Raw genomic sequence first — 27810 nt, forward strand, 5'->3', positions numbered from 1 at the left:
ATAGATTTTCAGGATAATTTGAAGGTTTTCTAGGTAGTTTGGTGGAGACAGGTGATTTGGAGACCCTACTCCTCCGCCATCTTGCTCCTCCTCTGACTAAATATTTTAATTTTTAAAATAGGCTCAGGTTGTTAAGTCATTGGAAACAATTATTTTGCATTTCTTTCTATCACTGCAACGTCAAAAGAAAAAAAAAGGTGGTGAAGAGGAGTAGAAAAAGGAAAACAAAGCAAAGCAAGTAGAAAAAGAAAAAGATTCTGAGCACACTTGGGGCATCATGAATGCTGCTGACCACAACAGGAACTCCTCCATATTCCTCTACAAAGGCTCTTAGCACAGAGGATGAACAGAGGCTTATAACATCACAAGAATTAAGCTCCCAACATAAAGTTTTCAAACCCATGATCCATTCCCTCAGCACCTTTGCACAGGATGCAGCAATGATCCTTAGAGGAGGGGCTGAGGAAAGAGACCAGGCCAGAGAGACACAAGAGTGTGACACCAACAGGACAACGTTCACCCTCACCATGGGTCACTGTCCAGCTCTGTTTCTACCCTTTAGTTACATCGGTGCTGGGCTGCCACCAGTAACCTGCAACCATGAGCTCTGATGCAGAGATGGCTGTTTTTGGGGAGGCTGCTCCGTACCTCCGAAAGTCTGAAAAGGAGCGGATTGAGGCCCAGAATAGGCCCTTTGATGCCAAGAATTCTGTCTTTGTGGTGGATGCTAAGGAGTCCTATGTGAAAAGTACAGTGCAGAGCAGGGAAGCGGGAAAGGTGACAGTGAAGACTGAAGCTGGGACTGTAAGTAACATAAGGAGGGACAGGGAGGCATATCTGGTCCTCTTCTGCTTGGACCACACGCACCAGCTCCTTCTTTTCTTAACAGACTGTCACAGTTAAGGAAGATCAAATCTTCTCCATGAACCCTCCCAAATATGACAAGATTGAAGACATGGCTATGATGACACACCTGCATGAGCCCGCTGTGCTGTACAACCTCAAAGAGCGTTATGCAGCCTGGATGATCTATGTGAGCATTCCCATTTTCCTTTCCACTTTTCGCTAACTTAAGACTGTGAACTATGGACTTAAGCTAAAACCAATTAAGGATTTTATTTTCTGATTTGTTTACAAGTTTAAGACTGATCATCTGGCTAGTGTTGTGAATTCTGAAGTATCTGAATATGTTCATGTAACAAATCATCTACTTAATGCTGAATTCGTGGACAAACGAAAGGAAGCATATTGTGTAGGGCACGTGTGGGCAGGAGGCAGCCAGGGAATGAGACAATCAAGTCTTAGAACAACTGACACAGTACTCAGGTCCCTCTCATTTGGCACAGTAAGCAGTATTTCCAAGGCAGATTAATGAGGTGACGGCTGACACCGCAACCTTGTCATTTCCCACAGACCTACTCGGGCCTCTTCTGTGTCACTGTCAACCCCTACAAGTGGCTGCCGGTGTACAACCCCGAGGTGGTGACGGCCTACCGAGGCAAGAAGCGTCAGGAGGCCCCACCCCACATCTTCTCCATCTCTGACAATGCCTATCAGTTCATGCTGACTGGTGAGTGAGTCCATAATTATAATTTATAGAGCCATTTATAAAGTTATAAAGTTATAAAGTACATATACTGAGAACAAAGATGACACAGAGGTAGTACTTAGAGAATAAAATGTTCAGCACAGACATAATAGTAATAACAGTATAATCATAGTATACTAATACAATTAGTATATTATATTATAGTACATAATATAATATAATATAATTGGGGAAATATATTTAGAATAAAATGGGCCAGGGGTGCCTGGATGGCTCATCTTGGTTTTGGTTCAGGTTGTGATCTCAGGGTCATGGGACGGAGTCCTGAGTCAAACTCCACTCACAGTGTGGAATCTGCTGGAGATTCTTTCTCCTCCCCACTCCTCCCCCTCTGATCCTCCCACATCTCCCCTTCATGCATGCTCTTTCTCTAAAATTAATAAATAAAATGTTTTTTAAAAATAATAAAATGGACTAGTTTCAAAAGCACAGAGAATTTTGCTTAGGTTTCTATGCTAAAATCCAAACTATTTAATGCATATTCCAGATCAAAATTAACCAAATTTAGATATGAACTAAGCATTTTAATTATAGCTAATATACCATCTCTCCTAAAAAGTAAGCTTTGAAAGCTCATAGTACAAGTTATCACAATTACTACACAAAATTTTGGGTTGACATTAATAACATGATTTTGAACTATGAACCAAGTGAGTAAATGGAACACAGAACTAGTATTCACCTGACATTGATAAATTATCCTCAAAGATCGTATGGTGAAATAGTGCATTACATATTCTATCACACTAACAGGAGTCAACACACTATTTAGCACATCTTTTGCTACTTATTTAAAAAAGAATATTGTGAAAAAAGAAAAGTAACTATTGATACAATTTTCATGTGTGAGTGTGTGAGAGAGAGCTTTAAAAGACAATTTTGAGTTTACAAAACTTATATGTGCAAAGTATATTTTTCAAATTATCTCCAATTTCTCATTCACAGATCGTGAGAACCAGTCGATCCTGATTACGTATGTAGATTTCATGCCTTTCTTTCTGTTGAATTTTGATCACTGTAGTGGTTACTTAGATTGTCACTTTTTCCTCTGTGTGGACTTGACAGTGGAGAATCTGGTGCAGGGAAGACTGTGAACACCAAGCGTGTCATCCAGTACTTTGCAACAATTGCCATTACTGGCGAGAAGAAAAAAGAGGAATCTACTCCTGGCAAAATGCAGGTAGGTACAATATTCATCCCAGAATAGAAGAAATCCTAGGGGGAAAAAAAAAAAAAGAAGAAGAAGAAGAAATCCTAGGCTTTCAATAATTTGGCCAAGGTTCTTCAGAGCCATAGCAACCAATTCCAGGTGATGCCAAAATTTGCAAAATAACTCTTGGGTGGCTGGGCTGTGAGAATAGATGTGTTGCCAGGTACAATAGATAGAAGTTATCATAAAAACAAAACAAAACAAACAAACAAACAAAAACCAAGAAGTTCTCACAACGATTTATTAGGAGGGGAAAAAATGGGCCTAAGACCATATCACTAGAGTACCCCCTCCCCCAATGTGTCTTCCTTCTATTCACTTTATAAAAGCCCTGCTCACAAATTCCCTTTCTTAAATAATCTTTAAAAAAAAGAAAGAAATGTGTTTGAGGAAGGAAGGAAGGAAGGAAGGAAGGAAGGAAGGAAGGAAGGAAAGAAGGAAGGAAGGAAGGAAGGAAGGAAGGAAAAGAAAGATAGACAAGGAGAGAGGGAAAAAGAAAAAGGAAGCAAGCCAGCCAGCCTCACCCAAAAGTTACAGAATCCTGGGAGTGGGGAACCGAGCAGGGGAGGAAGTTAATGGAAAGGCATTTCAGCGGACTGCAACTCACCTTTCCTGGGGTCTCTTTATCTATCTTACTCATTTCTCTTAAGGGGACCCTTGAAGATCAGATCATCAGCGCCAACCCTCTACTGGAGGCCTTTGGCAATGCCAAGACCGTAAGGAATGACAACTCCTCTCGCTTTGTAAGTCTCCTGGTCTTCCTTATCATGTGAGGATCAGCACTGACACTTCTGTATATGTGGTATCAATATCTTTCCCATCTGTTTGGTCTGTAGCTAAAGAAAAAAACTTGTCTGCCTTTGAAAATGTACAAAAAGTCTTTCTTTGCCTTTTTAAGGGTAAATTCATCAGGATCCATTTTGGTGCAACAGGCAAACTGGCTTCTGCAGATATTGAAACATGTAAGTTAATGAGGATTAGTGACTGACAATATTTTAAGATTTTATTTATTAATCTATTCATGAGAGACACAGAGACACAGGCAGAGGGAGAAACAGGCTCCATGCAGGGAGCCCGACATGGAACTCGATCCCAGGTCTGGGCTGAAGGCGGCGCTAAACCGCTGAGCTACCGGGGCTGCCCGACAATATATTTCTTTGGGGGACTATATTGACAATCTTGTTATCACATTGTATGAACTTTTCGTATGCTTAATTTTCCATTGTGGCTTTTCTTTTCTGTGCACTCAACTTGACTTTCTAGATCTGCTAGAGAAATCTCGCGTTACTTTCCAGCTAAAGGCTGAAAGAAGCTACCACATATTTTACCAAATCATGTCCAACAAGAAACCAGAGCTTATTGGTAAGAAGTATCTATGATTTATTTCTACCAGGGAGAATAAAAGCCCTTTTTTTTTTGTAAGAAATCCCCCTAAAATGTTTTTGATGACCAAAGTAATTCTGTCTACATTTGTTCTTCTTCATGTGTACAGAAATGCTTCTGATCACCACCAACCCATATGACTTTGCCTTTGTCAGTCAAGGTGAAATTACGGTGCCCAGCATTGATGATCAGGAAGAGTTGATAGCCACCGATGTAAGTAATAGGTACAGAACAAGAAGAAACAAATTCATCTTGCAGTATACAACACTCCTCACCACAGAGTGAATGCCGTCCATGGAAAGGCAATATAGGCAATATTACCTTCCAGACTTCCTTACCCTTGGAATAAAATTATAGGATATTTCAATGCCTGCCCTCCAGCCTAGGTATCAGAAAGCTTTAATAATAGAACATGGTATTTCCACAGTTCCTCTATAGTCAGATGTAAACACAAGTTTTGTTTCAAATGTAACTCTGTGGGCTAACAGTATTCCCCTCTCCCCTCTATACAACATTTGAAGAAATGAATTCTCTAACCTCAAAAATTCTCTTTTTGGACTCTGTGAGCCTTTACTTTCATTTCTGGAACTACAGATTCTTTCTCCACCTCCCCCCTCTTTTTTTTTTTTAAGGATCATTACTCTTTGGCTTATTTTCTTTATACATATACTTTATACATATTTCATGTTTTCTTTCTCATTTCTTAATAGTCAACCTTCTTTGATTAACTTTAATACCAGTGGGAGTATCCCAACATTCCCAAGATAGGATTAAGAGTTGCTTACAAAAAAACACTTCTTCTCTTAAAATATTATTTTCAAAAAATCTATAAACTATTTATGTGCCTTCATCTCATAAATATCAGCTTTTACCAGCTTTGCCTCATTATTATTCATATGTCCAAAAGGGTTAAGGAGTTGAGAAATAAACTCTAGTGTCAGAAGTTTAAAAAAAAAAAAAAGCATTATAGTCTTGCTCCAAGACTTTGTTAATTTCTAGGTGTTTTAAATGGTTTAAGTCAGTGAACTGGAACTGGAGGTAAAATAATCTGGAGAAAGAGTCTTAGGAGACTTGAGTACTATATAAATGAACTCCCCCTGCCTTGTCTGATGTCTTGTCTCCAGTGCATGAGCCTTTGCAAAGCCTAGCATGGCCAACTAAGAAGGTGATCAAAACCTGCTAGAGAAAAAAGACACAACAATATTCCAATAAAGGAGTTCTTTTCACAAATGTCTCTTCCCTGTATGAGTAACAACCAGGTGAACTGCCAGGCATCTCATGGCCAGCTGAGCTGCAACCTGGTATCAGAGATGCACACAGGGAAAAACTCAAGGGCCACTGCTCTTCTCCTCATATCCTCTTCCCAACTGCATCCATCATAACATCCAGGGAGACAGGCTAGGATTCCATATTTGACTCGGACATCACAGGACGAAAAGGAGGCAACAGATTTGTGAGGCAAAGGAAATCCATGAGATAAGAAACCTATGGAGCAAGGCCTCGTTAATGTGGAGAAACAGGAAGAGTGTTGGCCTTGGCATCCAAAGTCAAGGCTCTGAGTCTTGGCCAGGTGAGCATGGACAGGTCACACAAGATCTTCACTGTCCCCATGACTCAATCAGAAACTGATGCATACCTATTGATACTGTTTTGTGGAACAAAGTGCTGAAGAATATGATTGCCTTTTGAAAACAGCAAGGTACTAGTCAAGACATAATGAGAAGGTGGGGAGGCAGGCCCCAGTGTCCTGAAAGTGTCTGCCGTGGTGCTAACTGGGAGCTGAGTTAAATTCAGTTCTTTCCACAGAGTGCTGTGGACATCCTGGGTTTTAGCCCTGATGAAAAGGCAGCCATCTACAAGCTCACGGGGGCTGTAATGCATTACGGGAACATGAAGTTCAAGCAGAAGCAGAGGGAGGAGCAGGCTGAGCCAGATGGCACGGAAGGTACCGCTCCCTGCTCACATCATTCAGCTGATAGAGCCGACACCATCAGTTCAAGGGCAGGGGCCAAGCTTTCACTTTCCTGACCTGACGGCAGGGAAAAGTATTAGATGACAGAAATAACACATGCATGTTCTACACAACTGAGGTTTGTGGAGGTGTGACTTCTGCCCATTCCATTTTTCACTGACTCACTGTTAGCCAGTATTTACCATCTTATTAAAACCTTTTCTATTCCAGTTAATAAATTCCATGCCCACATACACTGGAAGAAAAAAAAAAAAACGATTAGAATTTTCTTGTCACTACTCCTCTAGATTCGAATTTCTCAAATTATTTTTATCTGTGGTCTACTTTAGCTATATTTCAAATACCACATAGAGCATCAATTCCCTACATTCTAAATTATCCACTCAAAAAAAATTGACTAAAATTAGTGTGACAAATGGTTTTGTCACATTTGCATATATTCCTCTTCAAGCAAAACCTTTTTTTTTTTTGTCATTACCCTTCACACCTTAAACTGTGTAAGCTGTGCTTGGTTTCACCGCTGTTGCCTTGTTCTTGCAGTTGCTGACAAGGCGGCCTACCTCCAGAGCCTGAACTCTGCTGACCTGCTCAAAGCCCTCTGCTACCCTAGGGTCAAGGTCGGCAATGAGTATGTCACCAAAGGCCAGACTGTGCAGCAGGTAAACATGACTGAACCCCCCTGATTTGTCTGAGCCACAGGAAACCCAAGGCTCCATGACTGTGTTCAACTCAAAAAACCAAACCATCACTGTTCTTGAAGGTGTACAACTCTGTGGGTGCTCTGGCCAAGTCCATCTACGAGAAGATGTTCCTGTGGATGGTCACCCGCATCAACCAGCAGCTGGACACCAAGCAGCCCAGGCAGTACTTCATCGGGGTCCTGGACATCGCCGGCTTTGAGATCTTTGATGTGAGTAGTGAACGGACAGAAAATTAGCAAATGCTAATCCCCAGTCATTTGATATTTTCTTAGAGCATTCAAAATCATCTGTATAAAAAGTACAAAATGGAATTTGTGGAAAAGAAGAGCCTCTAAGGAGATTCAAAACAAGTAGTAAATTGGTATAAAGAAAGAACGTTTCTTTCAAGTCTAGAAGTCTCAGAGAATGGTCTGTGAAAAGTTAATAAATATTCAACATTTATCCTGGATCCAAACAGATAGGTAGAGAAATGCTTTCTTAAATTACTCTAAGAGAATATTTAAAGATCTCCTTAGTTAATAGTATTTTCCCTATTGATTTCATGCAAAAAGTAAAGTATTTGAGGAGTTAATTCACCTTCTTTAGAATCATGTCATATATTAAGAAAACAATGTGAACAACATTTGTAATTTAATAAACCAAAATCCCTTAAATTCAGAAGAAAGTATTAGTAGCTCCTCTATAGGTACAAATACTTAAGTTGTAATTTCCTTATCTTCTCCTATAGTTCAACAGCCTGGAGCAACTGTGCATCAACTTCACCAATGAGAAGCTACAACAGTTCTTCAACCACCACATGTTCGTGCTGGAGCAGGAGGAGTACAAGAAGGAGGGCATCGAGTGGGAGTTCATCGACTTCGGGATGGACCTGGCTGCTTGCATTGAGCTCATTGAGAAGGTCTGTGTGACTTTTCAAGCCTTCAGTACATGAAAAACAAACTGTCCACCTCCTTATGCTTAACTGCAATCCCAATTCTCAAAGAGCAAGCAGTGGTGTTTGATGACATGCTTGTGTACTCTGATCAGTTGTCTGGTGTGTTGCAAGTGATGTATTATTCATGAATAGTTTTTCATAGAAAAATGACTGCAATGCAACAGGCATATACACAGACACCTAGATGCATGTTTCTCCCTCTTATAACTTCACTCTTCTTCACTGTTGTTCCTGCATAATCTCACATGCAGGGGAGAAAGGAATGAAATTGCAGCTAGGCCTCTGAGTACTATCATTGATCCTGGCGATTCCATGATGGTGTGTTGTGCATGGATCATCCTTCATGGGTATCAACACAGAATGTGTCAAGATGTCTTCCAGGCTGGAAGGGTAGCTCTTCACTTACTGCAGGCATTAACACCTCTGACAACTACTGAATAAACACCAAACCTCTCTACGTTCTTGCCTGGAAAATGAACCCTGAATTCTCCTTTGTCTAGGAGATAGGGCAATAATTCTATCAGTTTTGAATATGTGAAAACATTAAACAATTTCAAATGTGTATTGGGAACTCACAGATACCAAAAAAGTATATAGTTATATGTCAACACTACCTGAAGCAGTGGGAAAGGAAAAGCAAACACAAAAATATTAAAGATGAGAGTATCACATCAGACTAGGTCTACTCAATTTGAGGAATAATTTTTTTTTTGAGGAATAATTTTAATTTGGTGACATAATATCTCGGCTATTCATGAAAACAACACAGTACTCAGTTCCTGGAACATCAAAATAGTTTAAGGAGACAATTTAAGACTGAAGCAAAATCATCAACATTGGATTTCCTATTAGTCTTTTATATCAAACTTGCCACTGAAACAGGAGTCAATCTGCTTACAAAGCAAAACTAAATTATCATCACTTACCTCCACCATGGAGAAGGGAACACTGCTCAGAGTACAAAGAGTTCTAATGATACAGCATGAGATGCACCCTCCTCCTGGGAATGGGTAATTTTTAATCATTATCCTTAATTTCTCTCCTCTTCATACTTTTTTTTGTATATTTTTTATTGGAGTTTGATTTGCCAACATATAGTGTAACACCCAGTGCTCATCCCATCAAGTGCGCCCTTCAGTGCCTGTCACTCAGTCACCCCATTCCCTCGCCCTCCTCTTCATACTTTTGTCATGTCTAGATTTAAGGTGAAGAAAGTTACATTGTCAAGAAGAAAGAAAGCATTTAGATACATACATTTACAGGATAAAGAATTCAGCTTTGAAATGGTAGTCTTGGAATTTAATTTTATACTCTGAACATAAAATTTGCCAAATGGCACAGATGGGCTTCTTCTTCTTTTTTTAATTGAGTCTTTCTAGCAAACATACTTCCCATATGTCCTTGGTACATGACTATTTTATCACCTTTCAGTAGCAGAGAAGAGGCAATAAAGTAGGATCATACTTATTTAATTTCTTATCATCCCAAATCTTCTTTTGGAACATTTTCAGGTTTCTACCAAGTATGCATAAACTATTGGAGCATATTTTTCTGAGGAACTCATTATTATCATCCCTTTTTTTCTACTCTCAGCCTATGGGCATCTTCTCCATCCTGGAAGAAGAGTGTATGTTCCCCAAGGCCACAGACACCTCCTTCAAGAACAAGCTGTATGAACAGCACTTGGGCAAGTCCAACAACTTCCAGAAGCCCAAGCCTGCCAAAGGCAAGGCAGAGGCACACTTCTCGCTAGTCCACTACGCAGGCACTGTGGACTACAACATTGCTGGCTGGCTTGACAAGAACAAGGACCCTCTGAATGAGACCGTGGTTGGGCTATACCAAAAGTCTGGAATGAAGACTCTGGCTCTTCTCTTTGCTGGGGGACAAAGTGCTGAAGCAGGTCATTCTTAACATCATTAGTATCTTCACAGAGTCACAAAACAGAAATATACGCTTTATCAGAGACCAATATAGTTACAGCAAAACCAAACATGAAAAACACTGGCCAATATAGACTTAATGAAAGGAAGGATACTTTATAATAAGTGTGGTATGGTCTCATGATCATAAGCTTTCAGAGATAAAACTGACACTATGGATCGTTTTGTTCATGGCTTCATTTCACCAATGCAGACACACTTAGAGGATAAATGACTTGCTCAAGATCATACAGCTCATTTCTACTATTTTAATAGTACTGGTTCCTTCAAGGATCCAGCTAAGTTGGAGATGAGGAAATCCTTTGTCAAGGCAATAGTGCTTGAGGAATTGAAGTTCTGTTCTCCTAAGTCCCCTAGGACCAGATAGAAGTGACAGTATAGAAGCAAAAGCAAATAGGAAATAAGACCTGTCTGCAGGTTAGTTGAGGCTTACCCACCCGGTACCAAGTATGCAACTTTGCCGGTTCTCTGGGACCAGCATGCATGAAGAGGACAGTACTACTCCATCTCTTGGACACTTCCTTCAGGGGACTCACTTTGCTGATCTGGAGGAGAGGAGGCCCATCCCTTCCCCATCTCTGCCCTTTTAATCCATAGTTCTCTTACTGTTGTTTTCCTGAATACTTATAATGTGAGCCAATGCTTCTATTTTCCTATTCTATAGTTGGAGGAAAGATACAGAAAGAAAAACAGGAATGATACAAATGAATGAGTGCAAACTTAAATTCCAGGAGAAATTCTGGTAGTCCTCGTACCTATGGACAGTACTTAAAAAGCTATTGCAAATAGTTTTAATTTTTCTATTTTATTTTTCAGAAAGTGGCGGTGGAAAAAAAGGTGGCAAGAAGAAGGGTTCTTCTTTCCAGACAGTGTCAGCCCTTTTCAGGGTACAGTATATTCTTGAATGCCAAAAGATAACTTCTGTAACAAAATTATCATAACTTTAAGCAACTTTTTAAAAGAAATCTACGGTGAAACTGAAAAAAAGCAATGCGGTACAAAGTAAAATGAAAAATGTGTTAGGAAAAATTTAACAAAACAAAAATCCACAATGTGCTTCTAGTCCTTACAATAAATGAATCAGTTCCCCTTAAAACTCCAAACCTAAAAGATCTAGTGTTGAGCAAATTTCACATGAAATCAAACCCTCTCTTAAAAGCAATCACTGCAGTCAGTTATATTTACTTTATTCATGAAATGGGGCACATTAAGTACAGATCATTGACAGGGACTCTTATGTAGATGCAACAAAAAAGGACTTCAAAACTTTTCATATGATTTACAGGAGAATTTAAATAAGCTGATGACCAATCTGAGGAGCACTCATCCCCACTTTGTACGCTGTCTCATTCCCAATGAAACTAAAACTCCTGGTAAGACATTTATGATATCCAAGTAAGACTCCAGTGTAACTTCTTATTAGACTACTACAATAGAAAACACATCCTTTTTTTTTTTTCTTTCTTTTAAGGGGCCATGGAGCATGAACTTGTCCTGCACCAGCTGCGGTGTAACGGTGTGCTGGAAGGGATCCGCATCTGCAGGAAGGGGTTCCCAAGCAGGATTCTTTATGCAGACTTCAAACAGAGGTTTGTGTCTCATTATTTTTCCCTTTCAATGTGCTAGTCTAGATCAATATCACCACACCGTTCAAACATCTCCTAACTTCCTTGAAATGCAATTAATTGAAAGGTGATCTTAAAAGAGTGAAGGCTTGCTTTATATTATCGTAAGTTTTTAAACATATTTTCCCAAGGTTCAACTAAAGCACTGCTTGATTATTTTAATGAAAATTTTTTTTCTCCAAAGCTCATTCTACATATTTTCAATGATAGCTAGTAAGAAGAAAAACCACACTTTTACATTCTTTATATTCTGATAGATACAAGGTTCTAAATGCGAGTGCTATCCCAGAGGGTCAGTTCATTGACAGTAAGAAGGCTTCTGAGAAACTTCTAGGGTCTATTGACATCGACCACACCCAGTACAAATTCGGTCATACCAAGGTACCATCAACCTAAATCTATCTCTATCATAATTTCATCACCTTTGGACTTTCTCATGAGTGGAAATAACATATTTAGCTTGTTCTCTGGCAAGGTTTTCTTTAAAGCTGGCCTGTTGGGAACTCTAGAGGAGATGCGAGATGAAAAGCTGGCTCAACTCATCACACGCACCCAAGCCGTGTGCAGGGGCTATCTGATGAGGGTGGAATTCAAGAAGATGATGGAGAGGAGGTGAGGGACTGAATCCAAGTCCTCATTCTCTGCATTTTCATAGTTGAATATGATACAGTCATTACTTCTGTTGAGTGACAATCACTGTCCAATCATTCCTTATTTGCATTTTTTATTATTCCTACAGAGAGTCCATTTTCTGCATCCAGTACAATGTCCGTGCTTTCATGAATGTCAAGCACTGGCCCTGGATGAAGCTGTATTTCAAGATCAAGCCACTCCTCAAGAGTGCAGAGACAGAAAAGGAGATGGCCAACATGAAGGAAGAGTTTGAGAAGACCAAGGAAGAGCTGGCTAAGTCAGAGGCAAAAAGGAAAGAGCTTGAAGAGAAGATGGTAGCTTTGATGCAAGAGAAAAATGACCTGCAGCTCCAAGTTCAATCTGTGAGTGTCCACTGCACGGCTCAACCACTTCTTAACCTCCATATACTGTGGAGTGGATATGAAAAAGTTTTAGCTTAAGGTTTCTGATCAATGGTTTCCACTAGCCCAAGTGCTGCAATTGTCATTCAAAAATACGAAGACTCAGACCAAAAGAAGCAATAGATGTGAAGTCACCAATTATGCTGTGTCTGATCATAGGCACATTCATACACAGTACGGTCATCAATGACCAAAGTCATTTTTTTTTTAGATTTTAATTATTCATGAGAGATAGAGATAGAGAGATAGAGATAGAGATAGAGATAGAGATAGAGATAGAGATAGAGATAGAGATAGAGAGGGGGTGGGGCAGAGACAGGCAGAGGGAGAAGCAGGCTCCAAGCAGGGAGCCTGATGTGGAACTCCATCCCAGGTCTCCAGGGTCAGGCCTTGGGCTGAAGGTGGCACTAAACCGCTGAGCCACCCAGGCTGCCCAATGAGCAAAGTCGTAAAGATGACCATGGACATTTTCCTTTCTTTACAGAACCTTCTCTTAGGTGAGACTGTTCTTTCCTTAGTGGATATTTGTGTACATAAATAGAGGCTATGTTGTTCTTACCAGGGCAGGGAAAGGTTAAATTATTAACTCCCTTGAATGTGAGGAAACAGAATCCTAGAATTAATAAGTAACGTTTCCAAAGTAGCACAGGTGTAGATTTTCCCAAAAGACTAGTTTTTCCTGATCTGACCTTCCATACATGGATAGTTGGAGGAAATCTGTTATTATAATCAATACATTAAAAGTACTAACATTTTGTTAACTAACTTTTAAAAGTTGGCATATGGGGGTGCCTGGGTGGCTCAGGGGTTGAGTGTCTGCCTTTGACTTAGGTCGTGATCCAGGGGTCCTGAGATTTGAGTCCCACCTTGGACTCCCCACAGGGAGCCTGCTTCTCCCTCTGCCTATGCCTCTGCCTCTCTCTCCATGTCTCTCATGAATAGATAAAATCTTTAAAAATTAAAATTAAAATAAATAAAGTTGGCATTGTGTTGATCAAACTGGTTAAGTAACAGAAATATCCATGTTTTAATAAATTACTGTGTGATTATAGATATAGCTCAAATTATATCATTTCATTTCTCTCATTAGGAAGCAGATGGCTTGGCTGATGCAGAGGAGAGATGTGACCAGCTGATTAAAACCAAAATCCAGCTGGAGGCCAAGATCAAGGAGGTGACTGAGAGAGCAGAGGATGAGGAGGAGATCAATGCTGAGCTGACGGCCAAGAAGAGGAAACTGGAGGACGAGTGTTCAGAGCTCAAGAAAGACATTGATGACCTTGAGCTGACCCTGGCCAAGGTTGAAAAGGAGAAGCATGCCACAGAGAACAAGGTATAAAACATATTCTGTTCTACCACAGAGAGATTCTGCCCCCCTACTAAGCTGCTTTAGAGCAGGTATCATTTCTTTTTTAATTTTTCAAGGTGAAAAACCTCACAGAAGAGATGGCAGGCCTGGATGAAACCATCGCAAAGCTGACCAAGGAGAAGAAGGCCCTCCAAGAGGCCCACCAGCAGACCCTGGATGACCTGCAGGCAGAAGAGGACAAAGTCAACACCCTGACCAAAGCTAAAACCAAGCTAGAGCAGCAAGTGGATGATGTAAGTGTGAAAAACACAGTATTTCGTCTCAAGATAAACAGTTGTGACATGCTCATAAGCCCTTCACTGTGGCTTTGAAAATAATTCTTAAAATTCCCATGCTATTTGGTGTATCTTTTAAAATTCTCCTTTGATGGTTAGTACCATATGGCTCAGTGCCTTAGGACTGAAATAAATAAAATCCACAATATATTCAGCTTGAAGGATCTCTGGAACAAGAAAAGAAACTCCGCATGGACCTAGAAAGAGCCAAGAGGAAACTAGAGGGAGACCTAAAGTTGGCCCAAGAATCCACAATGGATGTTGAAAATGATAAGCAGCAACTCGATGAGAAACTCAAAAAGTGAGTCAATTCAAGTGAAATATATGTTTTAAAGACCTCTAAACTATTACTTCAGGGCACACTGGGGAAAAAATGGTACCTCAGACTTTTTTAATGAAAATGGTATATTATTGACTTATAAAAACATATATAGTATTCAGATCCTTAACACAGCAGTATAAAGACATTCCACTATTCATGAGAAAGAAAACTGGTAAGAGAATTGATGGAGAGCTTATATGTTGCTCCTCTAACAGGAAAGAGTTTGAAATGAGCAATCTGCAAAGCAAGATTGAAGATGAGCAGGCTCTAGCAATGCAGCTACAGAAAAAGATCAAGGAGTTACAGGTGAGGAAGAGCCTCCACTTCTGTGCATTACAGGAATCAAAGCTGCGGTGAGTCAGCATTAATGTCCATGTGTCACTCCCAGGCCCGCATCGAGGAGCTGGAGGAGGAAATCGAGGCAGAGCGCGCCTCCAGGGCCAAAGCAGAGAAGCAGCGCTCTGACCTCTCCCGGGAACTGGAGGAGATCAGCGAGCGCCTGGAAGAAGCTGGCGGGGCCACATCTGCCCAGATTGAGATGAACAAGAAGCGGGAGGCCGAGTTCCAGAAGATGCGCAGGGACCTGGAGGAGGCCACCCTGCAGCACGAAGCCACAGCGGCTACACTGAGAAAGAAGCATGCGGACAGCGTGGCTGAGCTTGGGGAGCAGATAGACAACCTGCAGAGGGTCAAGCAGAAGCTGGAGAAGGAGAAGAGTGAGCTGAAGATGGAGATTGATGACCTTGCCAGTAACATGGAGACGGTCTCCAAAGCCAAGGTTTTTATGAACTTGTCCCCTTTCCATTTTATTTGCAAGATTCAAAATGATACTTTATATATGAATATATCTAATCTAACTGTACAAACTTTAAATGTTATCTCATTTTACTTTTTTATTTAAATGCAATTAATTAACATTTAGTTTATTAGTTTCAGAGATAGAGATCAGCGAATCATCAGTCCTTATATATAACACCCAGTGCTCATTTCATCACATGCCCTCCTTAATGTCCATCACCCACTTACCCCATCCCCCTGTCCCCCCTCCCCTCCCACAACCCTCAATTTGCTTCCTATGATTAAGAGTCTCTTATGGTTTGTCTCCCTCTCTGATTTCATCATTTTTTTCTCTCTTTCCCTATGATCCTCTGTTTTGTTTCTTAAATTCCATGAGATTGTATGATAATTGTCTTTCTCTGATTGACCTGTTTCACTTAGCATATACCCTCCGGTTCCAACCATGTCATTGCAAATGGCAAGATTCCATTTTTTTAAGGGCTGAGTATTATATATATAGTATATATAATACACATCTTCTTTGTTCATTCATCTGTCAATGGACATGTGGGTTCTTTCCATAGTTTGGCTATTGTCAACATTGTTGCTATAATGTTACTTTATTTTTAAATTATTCCTATTATGCCTATTAGGCATCACTATATTGAAATGAATCATTTTGATCTTCCTATCTGATTTGTAGAAATCATGTTAACTTTTGTCACTATGACCATGAAAGAATGTAATTTCAGGGGGGAAAGATTCTCTAAAAATCATACTCCACATGATGCAGAATTTAAATGATGTTCATGTTTTCCAAAGACAATAACCTACTTTTCATAACCATTTATTTATTCCTATGGCCCAAATTATGTGCCTCTACATCCAAGGTACCATGCAGAGCTTTGGAGTGAATAGAAAAGTAAATACAACTCAGCTCCTTTTCATAAGCAGTTACCCCAAATCCAGTCTTAAAATAAAAATGTATCATCTTTCTCTGTTTTTCACCTCCCACCACAGGGAAACCTTGAAAAAACATGCCGCACCCTGGAGGACCAGCTTAGTGAAGTGAAAACAAAGGAAGAGGAACAACAACGCCTTATCAATGAGCTGTCAGCCCAGAAGGCTCGTTTGCACACAGAATCAGGTCAGTGGGCACATGCGGCCAGCACACAGAGAGCCAGAGAACCAAAGGCGAGCCTCCATTTGTGAATGCACTTGAACAACCATCATTTCTTAGCTACACATGTCCATTTATCATTAATTTGTATTTCCTTTTTCTTTTCATTGAGAGACAGTAAAAAGAATGATTATAAGCTATAACTGGAAGAAAATTAAGCTCCCTGGACTGAGATTTTTGTTGCCTCAGCATTACTAAAAAAAGGAAGGAAGGAAGGAAGGAAGGAAGGAAGGAAGGAAGGAAGGAAGGAAGGAAGGACCTAAAATATCCAAAAAAGCTCACATTTTTGAAAAAGCAAGAAATAACCATCTCAACCCCATCAAAATTCTTAAGTTATTCTTTTCATTACTGGAGTAAGAGTTCTAATATTACAGCATTCTTTAAATTAGTCTTCACCTAGCCAACAGAACTAAATCATTCATGTTTTGTCTTTCACAGGTGAGTTTTCACGACAGCTAGATGAGAAAGAAGCTCTAGTGTCTCAGCTATCACGAGGCAAACAAGCATTTACACAACAGATTGAGGAATTAAAGAGGCAGCTGGAAGAGGAGTCTAAGGTGAAAATTCTCCAGTCGAGACTTTCAATCACTTAACTTTGCAGCATGACATCCTTTGAACTTCCCTTAGAGAGTATCAATGACTAGAACATAAATGTACAATGCACACTTTTTGGTTGGTCCAGGCCAAGAATGCCTTAGCCCATGCACTGCAATCAGCCCGCCATGACTGTGACCTGCTGCGGGAACAGTATGAGGAGGAGCAGGAGGCCAAGGCTGAGCTGCAGAGGTCAATGTCCAAGGCCAACAGTGAGGTCGCCCAGTGGAGGACCAAATATGAGACAGATGCCATCCAGCGCACCGAGGAGCTAGAGGAGGCTAAGTACGGGCTCTAATGATAGAGGAAGAAAGAAAAGTTTAAAATTAGTGAAGGAAAAATAATAAAAAGAAAGAATATTTCAAGCATGAAGACAAAAGGAAAGTTTTATCTGATTACACAGTTGTGGAATCCATCATCTTCTTATAGACCATGCATGTCCACCGAAGAATGGACCAAGACCACAGCTCTCCCTGCATTTTGGTCTATTACAAAAATATCTTAAATTTCTTTCCACTGAAATGAAAAAAAAAAATTATCAGTACACCCTTTAAGAATTAAGTAGAATTTCTTTCAGTATAAGGAAAAATGGAAATAGTGCTATATTATTATGAATGTTCTAATTAACAATAACTAGTTTCCCTATCTAGAAGTTCAGAATAAGACTATCATACTCTGTCATTATTTAACTAACAATCAGTATCAATAAACTGATTTACTAATAACACACACTTGTTATGGAATAAAACTCATGGGAATGACACATGGAAGGGAAATAATCATTATGTTCCCAGTGAAGGAAACTTCTCTAAATTAGATTTATCTTCAGTAGTTGCTAAAATTAAACTGAATGAGGGGGTCTGGCAGGCATTTGCAGAGGGAGCATTTCACAGAAGTATTAGCTAGTGAGGGAAGCAGTAAGACTTTGGAGGGCTTTTGGAAAATATAATTCTGGAGCAGTATTTAATGGCCGGGGCACAAGACCCAAAAAGTTAGTGATTAATCCTATGACCTCACATGCATCACTTTGGGCTGCAGTTTCATTTATGAACAGTAATATGTTAAAAAACACTTAAGAACACTATCTAGTCCTAGCATTCTTTGATGATATGTCTCCTGTTCACAGCTGTCATGTCCTTACATTGTTCACTCAGCTGATGTGCGTGGGGAGGGCTGTGGTCTTGGCCCATTCTTCAGTGGACATGCACTGGTCTGTAAAGAGAAGATAGCAGTCTCTACCACTGTATAATCAGATAGGCCCATTCAGTCTCTCTCTGACTCTCACATGCATGCACACACTACCACCACACATATGAAAAAGGCCTCATGAATATGTTCAACAACCCCTGATACGAAGATAAAAATTCACTAGGGAAAACTAAAGAGACAAAATGGGTACTAAGAAGACATTTTAGAAAACCTTAACAATTTATGGACACAGAAGCAAAGAATCTTGGGGGAAATATGCTTTCCTGGTCAGCAGCTTTATAAAGTTCACTGTGGGTAGCTCTAAACCTGCTCTTGGTAACTTGCACTGACCAACATTTTAGGAAGAAGCTGGCCCAGCGTCTGCAGGAAGCTGAGGAACATGTGGAGGCTGTGAATTCCAAATGCTCTTCTCTAGAAAAGACAAAGCAGCGGCTCCAGAGTGAGGTGGAGGACCTCATGATTGACGTGGAGAGAGCTAATGCGGCCTGTGCTGCCTTGGACAAGAAGCAGAGGAACTTCGACAAGGTGACCCACAACGACCAGCTTTCCTGGGGGGAAGTGACCTCATTCCTGATTACAGAGGCTTAGTTCTGATGTACTTCCAGGTCCTGGCAGAGTGGAAACAGAAGTATGAGGAAACACAGGCTGAACTGGAGGCCTCTCAGAAGGAGGCCCGGGCTCTCAGCACTGAGCTGTTCAAGGTCAAGAATGCCTATGAGGAATCCCTGGATCACCTTGAAACCCTGAAGCGAGAGAACAAGAACTTGCAGCGTAAGTCTTTGTCACCATTCTATTTCAAAAATGGTAGGGAAAAAAAAAAAAATGGTAGGGAGACAAGTTTTCATTTCTCTCAATTGAATGTGGTATTTTACTATTAACCCACAGAGGAGATTTCTGACCTGACAGAGCAGATCGCAGAGGGGGGAAAGCATATCCACGAATTAGAGAAAGTAAAGAAACAAATAGATCAAGAGAAGAGTGAACTACAGGCTGCCCTGGAGGAAGCAGAGGTACATGTTCCATTTACTCACTTACGCATTACAAATAAATTGAAAAATTAATAGCAGCTGAGGGTTATCGTGTTGCAAAGCTGCAGGGGATAACTCATTCAGTGAAAAATACTGTACTGTTCCCTGGGAATGCAGAACTAACAGTAAATTAAGATGTATGAAAGTTTGTGCATTTTTTTAATGCCCTCTTCAAGAAACCATCATAATGCGCAACACAAACAGCAAGCAGCTCTTTAGGTAACAATCAGGAAAACACCATCAGAAAGATGTGACTGCCGATGGACTGTCCCCCATCCCAGGAATGTGGGTTCCACTTCCCTCTCCTGCTCCCAGAGGTTGCTCTAAAGACACAGCCTTGAGCTAGTGGTGTGGTGTTGAGAACTCCTATATGGTATATGTGACTAAATCTACTTAAGGCCCCTTTGTAAGCTTTTAGAATTTGGTGGGCGGATGCGGGGGTCCATTCATCTTTCTGCCACCCAAGACAAGCCTCTCATGTAAGTTCCCTTTGCTCTGATTAAACTGACACTACCAAGCTGGAGTGGCCTGCCTCTTAATTTGGTCCTTCTGTCCCCTCTAAGTATAGGGGCCGGTCTCAGATTACACCTCAGATTACTCCTGAGAGGGTCACAAGTCAAGAGTAACCTGAAACTTGCTTTTCATAAAGGGATCTCTTGAGCATGAAGAAGGCAAAATCCTTCGCATCCAGCTTGAGTTAAACCAGGTGAAATCTGAGATTGACCGCAAAATTGCTGAAAAAGATGAAGAGATAGATCAGCTAAAGAGGAACCATCTCAGAGTGGTGGAGTCAATGCAGAGCACCCTGGATGCTGAGATCAGGAGCAGGAATGATGCCCTGCGGATCAAGAAGAAGATGGAGGGAGATCTCAATGAAATGGAAATCCAGCTGAACCATGCCAATCGCCAGGCTGCAGAGGCAATAAGGAATCTTAGAAACACGCAAGGAATATTGAAGGTACACCGGGATAAACATGTATGGTGTTATACGGTTTGGGTGTAACTGTAATTGATGTGACATAAATCGAAATAATATGGTAGTCAGTTGAAAATTTTACAAACACACCTAAAGAAATCCAGAAAGTCTAAGACAAAGTTCACTGTGTCGACTGAAGAGAAGACAATTCAAAATCACTTCATTTATATAAACTTCACTTGTATAATGTATATAAATATATACACATATATTTTAAAAATATATATTTATACTTGTTTAACATATAAAACAACATCATTAAAGTAGCTCATCCTGAGGATGCTTTCTTGATCTGAAATTTTGTAGCTTTAGCCGTGGTTATTCTTTTATGGCTCAATATCTAAAATAGAACAACCCTGTTCTTTTGAGGAGATCTGCTACTCTAGGCTACAAATACTTGTCATTAAAGAGACTTGCAAAAAAAAAAAAAAGGGACTTGCAGATTTTCCCTCTCTAATCATACTCTAAGTTATTGAGAACAAAGTGTGTATGTGACTCTAAATTTATAACTGAAGCATGAGTAACAGTCTTTGCCTTTTTCTGTGTAGGACACTCAGCTACACTTGGATGATGCCATCAGAGGCCAAGATGACCTTAAAGAACAATTGGCAATGGTAGAGCGCAGAGCTAATCTGATGCAGGCTGAGACTGAAGAGCTAAGGGCATTGCTGGAACAGACTGAGAGAAGCAGGAAGGTGGCAGAGCAAGAACTTCTGGATGCTAGTGAGCGTGTGCAACTCTTGCATACCCAGGTGAGGTTCAGGACAATAGTTGAGCAAATGTACTTCCTAAAGTTGAAGATAATTTGAGGGGATAAGCTTGCTTGTAAAGTAAGGAGTAACTTTGGTAGGGGTCCTTTCCTGAAGTTCTGGAAAATGTATATTACTAAGACATACAGGGGCCTAGCCAGTTCACAGGTATATTTATGTGCTCACATAATCATGTTGATTTGAAAAAATTTAGAGGTCTAGAAACTTCTTTAAAAAAGCAGAGAAGGCTATCTAATAATAACCATATATACGACATTAGTGGCCATCTTGTCTTTTGCAACTCTAAGCTGCAAATAGATAAGCAAATAAGACAGACGAAAAAGAATACACCACCAAGTTATTTGTTTGTATCCTGTATGCACATAAAGCTAACTACATGAAATATAAAAAGAAGCTTTTCATTCAAATTCATAGAGGCCATAGTTACTGGTACTCAGCATTTGTTGTTTATAATGGATGTGCTAAATAAATGGTGGTATATCCTTAGAAGGTTTATAATAAGCAGCCATTATGGTATGCATTTCTATTGCCATGAAAAGAAGTTCACAAAATAGAATGTGAAAAGAGCAACTTAAAAATAATATATAAAGGATGGTAATTTTTATTAAAAATATATAGGAGGGCAGCCCCGGTGGCACAGCAGTTTTAGCGCCACCTGCAGCCTGGGGTGTGATCCTGGAGACCCAGGATCGAGTCCCACATCGGGCTTCCTGCATGGAGCCTGCTTCTCCCTCTGCCTGTGTCTCTGCCTCTCTCTTCGCTCACTCTGAATGAATAAATAAATCTTTAAAAAATATATATATATAGGAAATATCCAGAAGGATAAACAAAAGTGTTATCAATGGTTATCTCTGGGTAGTGCGAGTACAATACTTATTCTTTACCTCTTATTTTGCTAATTTGTATATTCTACTTTTTATAATAAACATATATTATGATATACTTTTTAAAAATTGCAATAAAGGAAATAGCCATCATGGAAATGTTAAAATCACACACTACTACAAATAATTTTAAATTCAAATTCAAATACATTTTTCTTACTCATTCTTAGTATCCTTGAATTGATTAAATATTTCAAATACTATCAACTTTCCAAAACATAACAGATGCTTGGTTCATTTTGTACCAATAGTGATGCTATGTATGCCCTTTAAATATAAAGCCAGCCAAACATGAATGGACAACTAAAAATTAGTAATCCATTTTCCATGAGCTACACGGTGCTACATGGTACAGCACTTTAAATTTTTTCTTGAGTCAGGATTCTGCTTCATGCTTACAAGCAGTCACTGATAACAGTCAAACACCATTGGTATCAAAGATCAAATTCTACCTGGAAGAATTTCAGAAAACATTCATTAACAGATATACAGATAAAAAACTTAAGACTCAACTTTTGATTTGGTTTTTATCCCGAAATTTTTATGAATCAAGAATTTTTGCCTAAGTACACTAGTCAATGAAAATGTAAACAGAATTAAATGGGCTTCCCTTTCTTTTTTTAATAAATTTTAACCAGAACACCAGTCTGATCAACACCAAGAAGAAGCTGGAGACAGACATTTCCCAGATCCAGGGCGAGATGGAGGACATCGTCCAGGAAGCCCGCAATGCAGAGGAGAAGGCCAAGAAGGCCATCACCGACGTGAGCAGAGGGCAGCACGGTGATCGTCAAACTTGAATCTTGATGTGCTCACTTCCCTTTCTCAACTGGTTTTGTTTTACTGCTGATCAGGCGGCCATGATGGCCGAGGAGCTGAAGAAGGAGCAGGACACCAGCGCCCACCTGGAACGGATGAAGAAGAACCTGGAGCAGACGGTGAAGGACCTGCAGCATCGTCTGGATGAGGCTGAGCAGCTGGCCCTGAAGGGCGGGAAGAAACAGATCCAGAAACTGGAGGCCAGGGTAGGTGCCCATCACTTCATTCAATTCCCCACCTGCTCATGCAGCTAGTTACAGCCAAACTGCTAAACACTTTTGTTCTCTTCCAGGTAAGGGAGCTTGAAAATGAGGTTGAAAATGAACAGAAGCGCAACGTTGAGGCTGTCAAGGGTCTTCGTAAACATGAGAGAAGAGTGAAGGAACTCACTTACCAGGTGACCCACCATTCCATATATCTCAGGCCTACTGCTCTCAAGAAAATAAAAATGAGGAGTCATTTTCAGTGACAACACTGTTTGCTACCTCTCTCATTTCAGACTGAGGAAGATCGCAAGAACATTCTTAGGTTGCAGGACTTGGTGGACAAATTGCAAACCAAAGTTAAAGCCTACAAGAGACAAGCTGAAGAGGCTGTGAGTAGCTTCACAATAAGGAAGAAAAGTTCAGGAACAGGCCCAGGTTGTGTGGAGTCTTTAGTTTATAGTATTTAAGAGCCTTTCTTTAAGGCAAAAGAGTACAAAATTAGATGTGAAAATGAATATTCAGAATGAAAAATGTTTACCAGTAATTACTAGAACCTTAGGAGACCTCCTTAAGCAATTTTCCAGCCATGTTAGTTTAGAAATGTTTCTTAGTTACCATCTACTTCCCTCCCTTATCTGTAACGCTCCACTACTCCCAGGAATCTCCAGCACTCACAGGGGCTGCGCATGAGGGCTCTGAAGTCTAAGCTCTGTTAAATGAACTTCACAACAAATCCATCAGAACATTTTTCATTTGGCTCCTTTCTCATAATCTATCTTGTCCTGTTAATTCAGAAACTTTTCTTAAGTTTCTCTTCACCCAGTACTACCACTGTGCCTACTTTTAAAAGTTTGTCTCACAGATCCAGATTCCCACTACTTTGATCTTCCAGTTGACATTGTAGCATCTTAAGTTTGCCAGGAAGAGAATCAAGTGAGAGAGACAAAACCGGGGTGGGGGTGGGGGTTGTAAGCCCACTTGTTCACAGAGGCGACTGTGTGAGATGCCTTGCACCCAAATAAGTACATGACCAAATAAAAGAACCTTTGCTTTCTCATTTATGAAGTAAATCCAGTAGCTGCTTCTCATAACAAAGGCAGTGAGAATCCGAAAATGTCAAATATTCATGTTCTCTGAAATGCGTTTCTTGTCTCAGGAGGAACAATCCAATGTCAACCTTGCCAAGTTTCGCAAGATCCAGCACGAGCTAGAGGAGGCAGAGGAGCGGGCTGACATTGCCGAGTCCCAGGTCAACAAGTTGCGGGTGAAGAGCCGAGAGGTTCACACGAAAGTCATAACTGAAGAGTAATTCATTATTATGCTGAAAGGTGACCAAAGAAATGTGCAAAATGTGAAATTCTTTGTCACGAAGCATGTCATTATAACATCAAGGCAATAAAATCTGCAGAGAACTTTCCAATCTAAAAATACATGTCTCTCTTAATTACATGTTCTGCAGTGGTATAGTAACTTAACTCATTTCTTCAACATTTGTTAACCTCCTAACTTTGCAATCAGATGATGACAAAAATGAGTGTGGACAGTGAAAAAGAAGGCAAAAGAAATTCAGTTCTCTGAGAGGATACAAAGGTGGTTAATGCATCCCCAAATCCACTCAACCAATTCTATTGAGAACCAAGTGTGTGTCTATACTAAGTGGGCATCAGGGATATGACAGTCGTTCTGCCTTTGAGGAGCTCAAGCCAGCAGGAGAGACAGCAATTCAAACAGTTCCTAAAAGATGAGTAGGTAGGTATCAGGTAAAAGAGAAATGGAATTGGTCCTTCTAACAGAAAACAAGCATAAGATATCAGAGTAGTTTGAGCACAGGCTCAAAGAGCAAGGAGGTCCTCAGATGAGGCCTGAGACAGAAGGGAAGGGAATGGCCTCTTGTGTAGTACTGAGGAATCAGGATATGCATTGGCCTGGTGAGATTTCATGAGGAGAGTTGACCCATCTCTGTCAGTTGCACGGAGGATGGTGCAGAAGAGGAAAGACCAGAGCCTGGAGACTGCTGAGGCTATGAAAATAGTCCAGATTAGAGGTGATAGTGATGACAATGAACAAGAATGCAGACTACAAGCAGGTTTGCAATACTGGTCCAAGGAAAGGACTGGAAGACCACTAAAAAGTAAGCCAGTTTCATGGCCTTTAAACCTCCCAGTTATCTTGTAATTATGTGTTTTATTTCCTTTGGGGGAAATTCTCTGAATTCCTTCAAGGAAAGGAACAGAACTTCTTAGATAATTCCTAATTTCTATATACAAGTCTGCTTTACCAAGCCCAAGGAACCTGTTATACCTATTTAAAGGAGGAGGAATTAGAAAGGAAATTTATTTACTAATATCAAAAAGAATGTGACTGAGATTATACCACAGCCATTACCAGAATAGTCTTTTCTTTGAAACTTTTTTTAAAGCTTACCGTTTGATTTCATTGTGTAGATATTTTAAAAATAAGATCATAGATCCCAATTTATTCTTTTACAGTGGTGTATATATCCCTTCCTAACGAGGTGGCTGCTTCAAGGAATCTCCTTCCCCAGGGTGGGAATCCTAATTAGTAATGAGAAGCCTGCTTCATGAGAAGAGGATTTAAGAGGGATGAAAAATAATTAATAAGGAATATTTAACCTAGGCCATGATAAAGATTAATGAAATATCCTGCCTAAGGTAGGCATTTATTATCAAATTTTAATTAAACTCTGTAGTTAACCTACTGACCTCAAAAGCACAGGGCAATTGCTTTATTATTCTGTCTCCTATTTAAATACTTATGTAGAGAGTTGGGAGTGGATTTCATTATGTATGGGTAGATTATCCTGGGGCCCCTGATTAAAGCAGAAAGGATCTAGAGTTACAGAAACTCTGATTAATATTCTTCCTCATCTTCCTCACAGATTAGATGATTTATAGACTTATAAATCTCTCTCGCAACAAAGCCACACATGAAAATTCAGAAATGCTTCTCATACTCTTGGTCTTTCCTTTCATTGAAATGAGGGACCACTAAGATTTGGGGAACTGTTCGTAATCTACTGATGCTGGATATGAGGACCCAAACGGGATGCATGTAGGGAGGAGGGAGTCAGCAGGAGACTGTCTCAAGGAACAACGCTGAATTAGGAGCAAGAGGCAGTTTACATCTGACACTGACACCTCACAGACAGTAACACTAAGACTTACTGCGAAGATGACTATGGGCTGTCACAAAGGGCAACCTTGAGATAACCTACAGATAAAAAACCTAAAGCATTCCATATTTGTAAGTAAGGAACTAAGCAGAGATGGCCATGCCCTAGTATTTTTGATATCCAGCCAGGCATTCTCACACTAATAAAATCTAAGAATCTGTAAGAAGGCTAGATTCTTTACTTCTTCATCTTCTAAGAACTTCAACACCATGGTTACTGAAAGCAAATATCAGTACCATTCACATACTGATACTTGAAAATACCGTGAGTCTTTTTACTCAATTCCTAACCAAACAGTTATCAAGAACAGAAGTAAAAAAAAAAAAGGAACAGAAGTATCTCAAGATCCCTCTCCTCTGAAACATTACCTCCCCTTCTCTTTTATATATAAATCTCTCACTATGAGACTGAAATGTTTTGCATCCTGAAAGATGTTTACTTTATCTAACCTCCTATTATACTGGAAATACACTAATTTCCACTAACACTCTAGCTCTAGCATTACTGGATAATCAACTGAAAAGCATCTAAAGAAAGAGTCTCTTGAGATGTGCCCGAGGGAGGGAAAAGAGGAGATGTAAAAAATGCTTCTACAAAAGCCATTTGCCCACACTGAGGGCTGACCCTGGGTATCAAGACGCCTGGAACCCTTCCTCATGAGTCTAGGGATTATGTGAGCCTCCACATCAGGGGTTCTCAAATTTAGCATGCATCAGAACTATCTGGAGTCCTTGCTAAAACAAAGATTAGGGGGCCCCACCTCCTGAGCTTCTAACTTAGTAGATTCTAGGTTGGGCCTCAAGAACTTGCATTCCTAACAGGTATCCAGGTGATGCTAATGTGGCTGGTCCAGGACAACACTCTGAAAACCACAGTTCTACATTAACGCCAAATCTTTAAAAAAGGAAATACAGATGATAATCTATAGCCATAAATTCAGCTAAACCTCTCTGGATCTCAGTTTCTTCATCCATAAAATGAAAAATTAAGCTAAATAATCACTAAAATCCAATTGAAATGCCTTAGACTCCAAGTTGGACAGCATCGTCACTCATAATGTATAGCTGTAGTATCTTACATTTGTAGGACTCTGATGTATTTGCAAAATGCTTCGACATACAATCTGTCAGTTACTGGATCTCACAACTATGTGAAACAGACATTTCTGGAAATCGAGGTACAAAGAGAATTGTGGCTTGTCAAAAGCTGCATAACTAATATATGATAGAGACAGACCCAGATTGAGATCTTCTAGCTCTTCATTGTGAACGTAATGTACTGCCCTGGACTTCCATTCGAGCTGACTAGTGAAAGATTCTGAGGATATTCTTCCCCTAGGAAGGAGGTCAGTAATCCATCATTTCACTATAGGAGAGAAAGGGTCTCTTCACCCGCGTGTCCATACAGCTTACTACTTCCTATCTGCAGGATTTTGTTCTATTACACCTTAACACAGAAGTCCCTTGGCTACTGAGTATCAAAAGACAACTCTTTTTCCCTGTCCTGCCAATTATACTTTTTATCCCCTTGATTTACTTCAAATATATCCATATAATGAACTGCCATTTAACTATTATTTGTTTAGTATCTTGCCACTCTATGAAAATATAAGCTCCACAAGTGCAGGATGTTTGTTCACTGTTGAATGTCCAACGAATAGAACATTTCCTGCCATGTAATAAGTGCTCAGGAAATATTTGTGGGACACATCATTTAATAAGAACCTAATCTGTGCCAGGCACTGGGCTATCTATTTTACATATATCATCCCAAAAAATAAATCCTAAAGCAAAGGAT

The 27810-nt window shown here is 40.0% G+C and overlaps 1 protein-coding gene across 1 annotated transcript; it reads left to right on the top strand.

Moving 5' to 3' along the window:
* The first annotated feature begins 600 nt into the window (after nt 1–600).
* LOC144304555 (myosin-4) lies at nt 601–23349 on the top strand. Its single transcript, XM_077883064.1, has 37 exons — nt 601–804; nt 890–1033; nt 1414–1570; nt 2555–2582; nt 2675–2789; nt 3470–3562; nt 3718–3781; nt 4083–4181; nt 4312–4415; nt 6009–6147; nt 6715–6833; nt 6905–7084; nt 7603–7773; nt 9403–9712; nt 10569–10639; nt 11038–11125; nt 11224–11341; nt 11635–11758; nt 11853–11989; nt 12117–12372; nt 13502–13744; nt 13837–14013; nt 14211–14356; nt 14593–14683; nt 14766–15155; nt 16175–16301; nt 16773–16891; nt 17017–17213; nt 18479–18662; nt 18743–18908; nt 19023–19147; nt 19815–20123; nt 20690–20893; nt 22434–22559; nt 22650–22820; nt 22907–23011; nt 23114–23349. Exons 1-37 carry the CDS (start codon nt 601–603, stop codon nt 23285–23287), a joined length of 5775 nt encoding a protein of 1924 aa, XP_077739190.1. The 3' UTR covers nt 23288–23349.
* The last annotated feature ends 4461 nt before the right edge of the window (nt 23350–27810 follow it).

The sequence above is a fragment of the Canis aureus genome, chromosome 3, assembly GCF_053574225.1.
Source record: "Canis aureus isolate CA01 chromosome 3, VMU_Caureus_v.1.0, whole genome shotgun sequence".
NCBI classification, from domain to species: domain Eukaryota; kingdom Metazoa; phylum Chordata; class Mammalia; order Carnivora; family Canidae; genus Canis; species Canis aureus.

Excerpts from the sequence above, each read along its gene's own strand:
- LOC144304555 (XM_077883064.1), top strand. The coding sequence starts at position 601 with ATGAGCTCTGATGCAGAGATGGCTGTTTTTGGGGAGGCTGCTCCGTAC. Across the intron at positions 1,034-1,413 it reads ATGCAGCCTGGATGATCTAT|ACCTACTCGGGCCTCTTCTG; the intron begins GTGAGCATTCCC and ends CATTTCCCACAG. Across the intron at positions 4,416-6,008 it reads AAGAGTTGATAGCCACCGAT|AGTGCTGTGGACATCCTGGG; the intron begins GTAAGTAATAGG and ends TTCTTTCCACAG.